This window comes from Eurypyga helias, unplaced genomic scaffold (assembly GCF_000690775.1).
Source record: "Eurypyga helias isolate BGI_N326 unplaced genomic scaffold, ASM69077v1 scaffold7730, whole genome shotgun sequence".
Classification (NCBI taxonomy): Eukaryota; Metazoa; Chordata; class Aves; order Eurypygiformes; family Eurypygidae; genus Eurypyga; species Eurypyga helias.
This window is the reverse complement of record NW_010227548.1, coordinates 1-11,245: the sequence shown is the minus strand read 5'-3', so window position 1 is coordinate 11,245 and position 11,245 is coordinate 1. Positions and strand designations below refer to the sequence as shown.

The following is an 11,245-nucleotide window of genomic DNA, read 5'->3' as shown; positions in this document are numbered from 1 at the left end:
GAGTTGAAAACTTGCTTTATTTATTACACACACAATAAAGTTCCTCACTAAAGATCCTATAATCTATATTAAAAAAAAAGATGGGACACAGCATGATGAAGTATCACATTTAAACTCTGCAGAACTCCCTAAGTGGCCCTTCCCCCATTTGCTATTGTGTCAGGACTACAGAGGCAAACCAAGATGTTTCTGGATCACCAAGCGCAGGTACACTGAGAAAGAAGAAACCTCCCCTACCTGGCCAATCCTTCCTCGTAGAGATAGATGACAAGTGGATCGTAGGACGTAACCAGAACATAAAGGCGCACATCGAACTTGAAATCTGAAATACAGTCGTTGAGAGTCAGTGAGTGGAAATATCTTTCAGACATCGTATCCAGTTGAGGAATGTCTACAGACTGAGAACAATTATCCACTGCTGACATAGGTGCCTGACGCTTTCCCAGTTGAAAAGCTTCCAGATTTTAAGGAATTGTCTAGTTACATTTTTCTAGTATGAAGACAGATCACTCAATTATTTAACTAAATTCCTGCAAAGGTTGGAGAGATACTCAGGTGCAGGGTTAAGAGAAGAAAGAAAAGCAAGTCCTAAGCACACTCACCATCTATGAGCAGAGGGTTGCTGATGTAACGAGAAACCAGGATGTTGTCTTCCAGGACAATCTGGTTTGGCTACAGAAGAACAAAGAACCCAAGAGTGAAAAACCAGGAGGCTTAATAAATTAAGAAGATGACTAGATCAAACCCACCATTTTTTCCAGCCTTTCCCTCCTAAAGCCACTCTGTACCAACAACTATGTCCAGCGAGGGAGGAAACAAAACCCAAATGAAAACACATCACTCATACTTAAGGTGATCACCACCAGATCCTAACCAGAAGCCTAGGAATTATTACATTGTCAAAAAAACTGCCCATCGAAGCTTCCAGTTAAGTGCTGCTTAGGGTATAATGTGGATTTAACAGCCATATGGCAATGATGTGGTTTTTTCCTGTGTACTTTTCATCTAATAAGCAACCATCATTCTGTTTGCTTCCGAAGTGTTTAACCAAACACATGGAGAAGTTTAGAAGATACTGGAAGGAGTATGTAGCTCGAGTTGGTGAGGAAGTCACAAGTGAAGAAAACGACTCCTCAGCTTGTGATCTGTATAGCTAGATCCTGGGCTGGTATCCAACATTTTTGCCTACATGAGTAAATACTTTCTATTGAGGTTCAGTTCATAGCAGGGACTACTGGAACAGAAAGATGCTACCCTTGTAGTTAGAGCCTTCTGTTCTGAGCTATGACAAATATATATTACAAAGTCACAGGAGTCTGTTGAAAAAGCTTTTCTTTCTTTTTTTTTCCTGGGTGCAAACCTCTCTCTTGTAACCAGTTTTAACTACTCATACAGTTTCTTGCAAAACATTTTCTAGCCTTCAGTTTGCAAAAAAGCCAGGAGAACCCCATCATCCCACCTTTATTCAGTTTTGCATGTATTCAGCCACACCACCAGCATCGTGAGCAGGAAGCTTAGGCATACAGAGCGCACACAGACAACACAAAGAAACAAGCTCAGCTTCCCACAGCACATCACACAAGTGACAGTGTTTTATTATGGATCAAAGAAATTCAAAGGTTCGTTGTTTTGTTGGGGTTTTTTTGTTGCTGTTTTTAAACACTTCTGTGATGAGATTCTAGAATAAAGACACTCCCTTAATGGCATCACACTGAAGGAAACTGAAGTCTTTGAGAACAGCCCTGAGGAGAAGGACTTGGGACGGGGCGGGGGGGTACTGGTAGGCAGACCTTATAGCGCCTTTCAGTACCTGAAGGAGCCTACAAGAAAGCTGGGGGGGACTTTTTACAAGGGTCTGTAGTGACAGGACATGGGGTAACAGGTGTAAACTGCAAGTGGGGAGATTTAGATTGGATATCGGGAAGCAATTTCTTCATGGAGAGGGTGGTGAGGCACTGGAACAGGTTGCCCAGAGAAGCTGTGGATGCCCCATCCCTGGAAGTGTTCAAGGCCAGGCTGGATGAGGCTTTGAGCAACCTGGTCTAGTGGAAGGTGTCCCTGCCCATGGCGGGGGGTTGGAACGAGATGGTCTTTAAGGTCCCTTCCAACCCAAACTGTTCTGTGATTCTATGATTCTTTGGGCCAAACTAGCTGAAGTGTTTCTGGAACAGATATACCCAAAGGGAGAATGGTCTCAGAAGGGTCTTATCCCCAGTCCATGGTTAAGTGCCATATAAGCCTGAACTCATTCCTTTCTTTCAAGCAAAGAAAAACCTGAGTGCAACTCTGGAAATACTTACCTCATACACTTGGCAAACTGCTCCCTTAATTTATGGGAAATGATCCAAGTAGAGAACAGATGAGGCAGCATGACCCCTTCAGTACAGGGGAGGCTAAAGGGGTTTGAGTGAGTGAAAATAAAATGACTCACCAGTCAGCTTTGCTGCTGAGATTATTTATTGGAATCCCCTCATGTGTTTGGCTCCTGCCCAGATGTATTTCTTACCTACAACCACCTAACTCCCTGCAAAGCCCCAGAAGCACAAAAGACACTATAACCAACACAGAGAATTCAAAGAACCATCCCCATTACACCTCAGTAAGAGCACATTGGTACTTAGATAACACTGCTCTAAGATTGATACACATCCCACTGTATCACATAAGGTTTCATTTAACTGGTCTTTACCAGGGGTAGAGGGACACAAGGGGACCATTTGAGAGCTGCTTATGTCATACAGGGAAGCAACTAAGGAGAGTTCTGGGAATCTTACCAAGGCCAGCCTACTGACAGCCACAAGGAGAGCATGAAGCAGCACAGCTTCCCAAACTGTCTCAGGGAGCATGAACTTGCTCCTAATACACTAAGACTTGAAAGCAGGTTGCAAGATAAGCACAGCATATGAAGAAAGAGACTGCTTTTTGTTTCACAGCATAACCAAAAGGCAGGCTATGCCAGCTGCTCGGGATTGTTGAGCTGCTCGCCAATGTACAGTTGAAATCCAGAGGAGGGCCAATGTCCGCTTAGAGCTTTCCATGCCTCTTGCCTGGAAGCTGGCATAGTTTTGCCAACAGTGTTACTGAAGAACAGTTCTTTTGCTGAACACTTACATTGTTTATCAGGTAGACACCTCGACCCCTGGAAGAGGCCACGGGTTTCACTATCCATGGGCCTCTGTCCTTAGAATAGGTATCTGGTTAAAAGAAAACAGCACAAGTCTGAAATAGCTTCGATTTTTCTTATTTACAGAAGAGCAAGAATCAAGAATGTTGCCTACAGTGAAAGCTTTAGAGAACTCCAAGAGGAGATCAAAGTCTACTTTTCTGATGTCCTATTTTACCCCTTGGGACTCAATGCAATTACTACAGCCCCTTCCTTGAAGCAGCTCCAATAAGGCAGAGAGAGTAATCTATGTCTCCTTTTGGTACTTCTCTCTTCAGTACTCCCAGATATTCATCAGGGATATTGTGAAGTTGATCATCAACAACACTGCACAAAACCAGCTTCATGCTGGAGCCTTAAGCCCACATCAGCTTCTTGAGGTCTTATGCAGGCATGGGGTAAGCAGCATAGTAGAAATCAAAGAAATCATGTAGGCCTTTTCTACTGGCTTTCCAGCTTCCTCTATTTTTTTTGCCTTAACCACTGGCATGATCAACAGCTGGGATATTGAAAGTAATTCCCTTCCCCCCACCCAGTTATTTCACTTTAGGTCTGGGCATCATCAACCATTCACTTACTGCAGAAGTCCTGGTACTCTGTCGGGAGGATAAAGGTCTGAGGTAAGATATGGAATGTCTTGAATCCATGGGCCAGCTGCATACGACTGACATTCTTGTAGAGTCTGTCTTTTCGTGTCAGTTCATATGACCTGAAGTCCCAAAACAAAAGACTATTTTTTCCCCACATAAAGAAAACCCACATTAGAGCACCTTTGTCCTAGTTACTAAAGCATGTGTAACCCTGTCAGATGCCTAAACCCTAACCTGCAACTACTCTTCAGTTTTACTGTCTCTGTCCTATGGCCATATTAATACCCATCCTTATCTGTAGCACCAGTTCCAATTCCCCAGACCAACCAAATCACAGCAAACTGATATAATGGTGTTTGTGAACTTTCAGCAGGTGACATATGGCTAACATGGTATCAAGGCCTTACCTAGGGAAATGATTGACTTTCTGAATATCTGTAAGGGAACGCAGCAAGTAGGGCTTCAAGTGTGATCCTGTCCATATGAGATTATAATCGCTGCTATTAGGGTGCACCTAAAAAGCAACACAAAAACAGCACACGTAAAAACATAGAACTAAGGAAAAGCACCACCACTTGTCCTACAAACTGTGACCTTATGTCCATGAAACCAAAGCAGTTCTAGTTTAAGACAATCTCCTCTACCCATCTCCATATTAGGGCAGCTCTAGCCACACTCCAGTCTTAAGATACTGTAGAATGGTACTGGAAAATAACCATGCCATATTTTTCTAAACAAACTTGTGGTTTTGTTCTTTTCATAGACTCTTTAAAACCAACTTGTAAAGCTTTTTCGATTTCTTCAGGAAACTTGCGAGATCAATTCCTTAACTTGGTGTTATTCAGAAGAAAATCCACCATACACACACATCTCTCAAACTGTCGTTAGCTGCATAAAGGACATTTAGAGCAACACAGGTGCTAGAAGGGAAGCATGAAACACATTAATGCTTCTGTGAGCTTCAAAAGCTGAGAGATTAAATCTTTCAGATCTTCCCAATGGTGTGAGATGATGCTTTAAAAGAAAGAAGAGAAAACAAGACATGACCCAACGTCAGCATCCCTTTTCCCCCCTAATTTTGCAGGCTTAAGGGTACTCCTTTGAGAACAAAATCATGACACACTTCCTGTCTGACTGGCAGAATATGTAAGAAAACCTCAAGGGGGCGGGGGTGGGCGGCACAGCAACATCCTGGTTCTAACCCCACAGCGTAAAGTTAAAAAAACATCACACAAAAAAACCCCAGAACTGTAATAATCACCATTCCCACCTCCCAGCCCAGTACATAATCAGATGTGAAGGAAGTTCATTGCACTTACCTCATGGAATCCATGGGCAGTCAGAATGCTTCGAACTAGACGGCTGTCTGTTCGCACAATCTTATAGGACAAGTGGTAGCGCTCTGTTAAGAGGGCAAGAGACACGATATTACAGCCTGCACCTAGAAGGATAAATCAGTTACCTATGCTAACCGAGAAGAGCACCAAAGGACTCAGCACGGTGCAGCTCCACTTAACCCACAGCGGAGTATCCACACAGCAGCAGCACATAACGGGCAAAGGGTGATAGGAAATGCCCATCCATCTCTTAGGGCACTAATCCCAAGGACAGCATTGAACTGACTGACATCAATCCTTCAGGTATAATACTGCTGCCCCACCAATCCCTGTCATATCAAAATAAACCACAGGACATCCTAATAAACACCCAGATTTTTTTTTTTAACAGTTCTTTATATAGACTGCTTTATAACACTCCAAACGATGTCAGCTCTTTCTTCTCCATTCAAGATTCGTCTTCCTAGCTAAAAGTAATCATGCCATAAGCTAACTATGTCAGTGAGGGGCATATATGATCACTTTTCCAATCCTGAAACCCAGAACACTGAATTTTTGTTCATATCTCATTCACCTGTGCTGATCTTTCAATAAAGCACTTAAAAAAAATAGTAGGAAAAAATAAATAGGACAAGAAAAAGAAAATCCTATCCAAGTAGAAAGTCATAAAAACAAAAGGAGTAAGCAGCACTGGAGGTGCAAGATAAACAGAAAGCGAGTAGCAAGACTAGAGGCCAGTTGTCATACAAAAGGATGTAGCAATCCCTAAAAAGAGTTCAAAGAAAGCAGAGGCAGAAATTGCAATGGTAGAATACAGAATCGCGTAGAAAAGGCACTTTAAAAATTGGTTCAAACTGAGAATAGAAGGATGAAGATTAAGCCTCAGGAAATATCTTCTACCAATAAGTCTAAAGTGTAAGAATTATCATGATCTGGGACCAAACAGAGATCAAGAAAATGTAACAAGTTGCACTATCTAGCAGCAGGATTGTTAAACCACAAAAAGGCTCTGCCTCCTGCAAAAAAAGCAGACGAGACACCTCACTCCAGTTGGGATACAAGTTACAGTTACCATGAGCTTCTGCCCCATTCACGGATGTTTTTAACTGTGGTGAAAAGGATCAGGAGTTTCTACACACAAATCACCTTCTCCACCCCTTACCCCAGTAAACCAGAAACATTTCTGCTTGAATAGGGTATTAGAAATGAGGGCACCAATTACCTAAGAAAGGGAGAAGCAAGAGAGAAGTGTCAGCATCTTCACAAAAAGAAGCTGAGTAGACTTTAGCTTTTCTCCAACTCAGCACATCCCGAATGAGTTCCCAGCTGTCCACACCCGCAAGTACTAACTCTCGCAATCCAGAGTGACTGTTTATAACAACTCTGCCTCTTATTTAGAGGCTCTCCGTTATTTGACTCTACACAGGCTTGGTCTCCCGACTCAAGCGCTGCCAGAGCAGTGATCCTTTGGCTTATGGCCTCACTCACAGTTGTGAAGCTGCAGGCACAGAGATTTGTTACTACAGCTTACTGTGGGGCTGGCTGCTTTGTTTCCCACTCAAAACTCACTGCAAAGATCAATTTTAAGTTCTTAGCTACAGAGTGAATTTCATATTCTGGTTGTAAGTTTTAGCACGTTCAAGTCGCAAGTAGACAGGTCCAACTCAACTCATCAGGACCCAACGGAGTGACAAATACCAACACTTGTCACAACCCCAGGCCGTGATAAACATTCACCAACTGATCAAGCGTTTCTGAACACCCCAGCACTCAAAGATAGGATTGTAATTTCCATGTCCTCTTTCCCCACCACAAGAAGAAGGGAACGTCCAGGTAAGAGACTTCCAGCTGTTGGCCTGAAGGCATGAGGTAGAACACAGTTGCACCCACCTCCAATTAGGCGGAGGTAGCTGTCATTGGTCAGAATGGCTTCAGCGTGGAACACCAGGACGGGGATCCGCCTGCAGCCACCGCCAGTCCACTTGATACACGGATGGTCCCTGAAACGGCAAGGGAGTCGGTATAAGCAGCTGCTGAGCCTCCCGCGGACAGCAGTTGCTTACGATGAGGACACAGCAATACTTGCCCACTCAGCCCGCAGGCAGAACACAGGCAAACACTGTGTGAAAATAATGGGAGATGAGGCAGAGGATTGTAAACACACTCAAGCAACTTGCAGCTGGGGTGCAGAAAAATTCATCTCTCATTCTAATTGCTGTCTATCCTTGTGTGTTTGACAAGCAGAATGTGTGTTCAACAAGTTGAACGTGTGTTCAGACAGCACAGGCCTGTGATAGACTAACAAGCACCTCACTGAACACAGTAGAGATCCTGCCCTGCTGTGGGAAAGATCAAAGCGGAGCGGCAGACCGCGCCTGCGTGAATCCCTGAAAAACAGGCACAAACAGCAGGTTTGACCATTCTCTAACAAGGACCGGGCCCCACAGTGCCTGTGACTTCATTTGCGTGCCTCCACCCAGGTTGGTGAGGTAATGAAAGTAAATTTACTCTCTGGATTTCAGCTGTGGTTTTGTGGTTGTCCCTGCGCCCTGCCTGTGCTGACTCACACACATGCTAGGCACCCCTGGTGCTTAGCTTAAAGGGAATATGCCAGATCATCCTCTTTTTGGGTTGGTCTTGCCAGTCAAGACAGAGTTCTATGTAATTTGTATTCATTTTACTAAGTGTAATTTGGGAGAAACCCCATGAATTTTCACAGCAACAGTTCTCTGGATTCATAGCCTGAAAACAAGACCTAACACAGGATAAACCGTAATTGCTGGTATCCACACAACCTTAGCATGCAGGTTCCAGTCTCAAATTTAAGAACTGCAAACCAGTGCATGCTGCCTGGTTGTAATCCTGGACTCTGAAGTGCACAGGAAGGCACTCAGGCAGAGTTTGAGACTAGAACAGACTTGGCTCAGCATAATGGATAAACTTGTGTATTCTTCCTTTCTAATTTCTGCCAGAAGCCATGGAATGTAAGCTCAGAATTCAACAATGATGACCCCAGCCAGCCACTGAAGCTACAGGTTCCAAGATACAGTGATCAGTTCTGTCCAAAACAGCAAGACTACATTGGGAACTATCATCTCTTCAGGGGTAGTAAGGACACACACTCAAAAAATTAAGGTCTGTTATATAAAACCCTAAAAATCACAGAAAGAAAACCTGTTAACCTCCCTAAGCAATTATAACTCAGAGTGCTTATTACTCACTGTGCAAGGAAATGGAAACATGAAAAAGTTAACAGAAAACAGAGATTGAAGAGCTGAGAGACTTCTCTACCTACAGAGACAAGGAGAAATATAAAGATTAACAGAGATACACAGAAGCATTTCTCTATAGGATGTGCAAGATGATTGTCTGCCAAAGGTTTGGAGAAACCACGGAAGTGCGGTGGGTTGACCCTGGCTGGAGGCCAGGTGCCCACCACAGCCACTGTCACTGCCCTCCTCAGCTGGGCAGGGGAGAGAAACTGCAACAAAATGCTTGTGAGTCAAGATAAGGACAGGGAGACATCACTTAGCAATCACTGTCACAGGCAAAACTAATCAGAGTAGGATAATGAGAGACAAAACCGTATCTTAAAAACCTTCCCCCTACCCATCCCTTCTTCACAGGTCCAGCTTTGCTTCCGATTTCTCTACCTCCTCCCAACAGCAGCACAGGAGGAAGGGGAATGGGAGCTGCAGTCGGTTCATCACACATTGTCTCTGCTGCTCCTTCCTTCTCAGAACAAGGATTTCTCACACTCTGCCCCTGCCCCAGTGTGGGGGCCCTCCCACAGGAGACACTTCTCCACAAAATTCTCCAATGTAAGTCCTTCCCACAGACTGCAGGTCTTCGCAAACTGCTCCAGCATGGGTCCCTTTCACAGGGTGTTATCCTTCAGGAACAGTCTGCTCCAGCCTGGATCACCCATGGGGTCACAAGTCCTGCCAGCAAACCTGCTCCAGGCTGGGCTCCTCTCTGCACAGGGCCACAGGTCCTGCCAGGAGCCTGCTCCACTGTGGGCTTCCCATAGGGTCACAGCCTCTTTTGGGCATCCCCCTGCTCTGGTGTGGGGTCCTCCCTGGGCTACAGGGGGGTCTCTGCTCCACCATGACCCTCCATAGCTGAGGGGGCACACCATGGTCTGCACCACTGGTTGCCAGGGAATCTCTGGACCGGCACCTAGGCCACCTCCTTCCCCTCCTTCTCCACTGACCTTGGTGTCTGCAAGGTTGTTCCTCTCATATTCTCACTCCTCTCTCTGGCTCCAGTTGCACATGTTCGGGGTTTTCTTCCCCTTCTCAAATATGTCATCCCAGAGGTGCTACCACCATGGCTAATGGACCTGCTGTTGGCCAAGGCAAAGCCCATCTTGGAGCCAGCTGGCACAGGCTCCATTGGACATGGGGAAGGCTTCCAGCAACTTCTCACAGAAGCCACCCCTGTAACCCTCCTGCTACCAAAACCTTGCCAGGCAAGCCCAGTTCAAGAAGACAAAACACTTCCTACACTTAGAACACAGGAGCAGAGATAAAAGACCATCTTTCTGATGCTAGGACAAGTAAGTGCTTTTAAGCGTAACCTTGGTCCTCTTTACAAAGTTGTTACCATTATCACCCAGACAAATTAATTCCACAGTATTCCTACCTGCTTCCATCACCTCTATAGAAAAAAAAAGTCAACTACTGAGGTGTAATTAGCTGGAAGGGACCCAACAAGCTTCCAGAATTTACACTACAGGCCAGAGCCTTATGTAAGTGGGAAATGAGCTGAGACAACAGGAGAGGAGTTTATGTTAAGCCTGTCCTGAGGATTTGCAGTAAGGCTCAATCCTCCAGGTGACAGTCATTCATTCCTAATGATGACCCTTGGTCACTCGATGCAGACTCACTGCTACAATTACGTTCTAGGTAAAGGCAGTTCTGGACCTTTCCCTCCACGAGGGTCTGTCAAGTCTGCACCAACTATTCGGTATGAAGTAACATTCCTCTAAATGCCTTAAATCAATGCAGTTTGCAAGTAGGCACTCAGTCACAATATGCAACCGCAAGGAAACACACAGGACGCATTGAAGTAGGTCCAGCTGAAACACAGAAGTGATTCCACTCTGGGAAAGATTAAGGGAGCGACTCCTTTACAAGCAAAGATGAAAGAAGTTACTGAACAAAGATGAAACAAAGTCATAAGTAATGAGAACTCTAGGAGTTGAGTTCTCACAAGCCAGTTTTCAGAAAAGGACATAAAACGTTACATATCAGTCTACTGTACAGTAGATTTCCATTCTCTGCAGTAAGTTAAAAACTAAAACAAAACACTAATCAAACAAAGAGACAGACATTTCTTTCCTTCATTTTCTTAAACATCATTATGAAGTTCCCAGCTCAGGAACATGGTAAGAAGAGATCAATGAAACTACAGGCTTCAGAGTAGCCAAGGAAGAGCTGCACCTCCAACCCTGATGAATATGGTGGGCTTTTAGGCTACAAACGTAGGTCCGGCCCACAGGCATGAGGCCCAAACCTCAAACCCCACAATCTTCCACTTTATAGGCAGGAAGAGAGTAAGGAATGCAACTGCCTTTTCAAATTAGTGCAAACCCTGCAGGAATCACAGGGAGACAGAAACGCTTAAGAGTTTTGGATTTTTTTTTTCCTACTTACTCCAGCTCATCCACAACATCTTCTTCCTCCTCCTCTGAGCATGAGCCAGTTTCCTCCAGATCTCGAGCCATCCCAGCTGGCATTTCTTCTAGGAGTTTTCATACAGACCAGTCTCAGTAGCCTCCGAGACTCCTTCCTGCAGATTCAAAAGATGTTGTAAGAGCAGTTACCTGCAGTAGGGATTAAGAGCGTGAATGCACAGCTGAGTAGGACAGCAAGAGCCATGAGGTAACTTAACTCCCACCTCCTGTCAATACATATTTCTCACAGGACTATCAACAAGCTTGTTAGAGGCTGTAAATCACCTTCTAGCCGAGGGGAGTGTAGGGAGAAGCATCACCTTCCAGCAGATTATTCCCCGCCCGCCCGTGAGAGCCCTGCCAGGCGCTTAGCGCTGAAGCGCGTCCCTGCCCTGCCCTGCCTCCGGCCGCAGAACCGCACCAGGCTGGCCAGGCCCAGCCCAGCAGGAAACGCCGAGACTGCCCCGCTGCCCGGGGT

The 11,245-nt window shown here is 45.1% G+C and overlaps 1 protein-coding gene across 1 annotated transcript; it reads right to left on the bottom strand.

Moving 5' to 3' along the window:
- Positions 1 to 237: 237 nt before the first annotated feature.
- LOC104513245 (tubulin polyglutamylase TTLL5-like) lies at positions 238 to 10,818 on the bottom strand (the record flags this gene model as incomplete). Its single annotated transcript, XM_010156538.1, has 8 exons — positions 10,748 to 10,818; positions 6,981 to 7,090; positions 5,073 to 5,155; positions 4,161 to 4,267; positions 3,742 to 3,872; positions 3,112 to 3,194; positions 603 to 672; positions 238 to 322 (listed from the first exon to the last, which is right to left on the bottom strand). Coding segments are annotated over exons 1-8 (740 nt in total), but the record flags the coding sequence as incomplete, so codon positions are not given.
- Between the last annotated feature and the right edge of the window lie 427 nt (positions 10,819 to 11,245).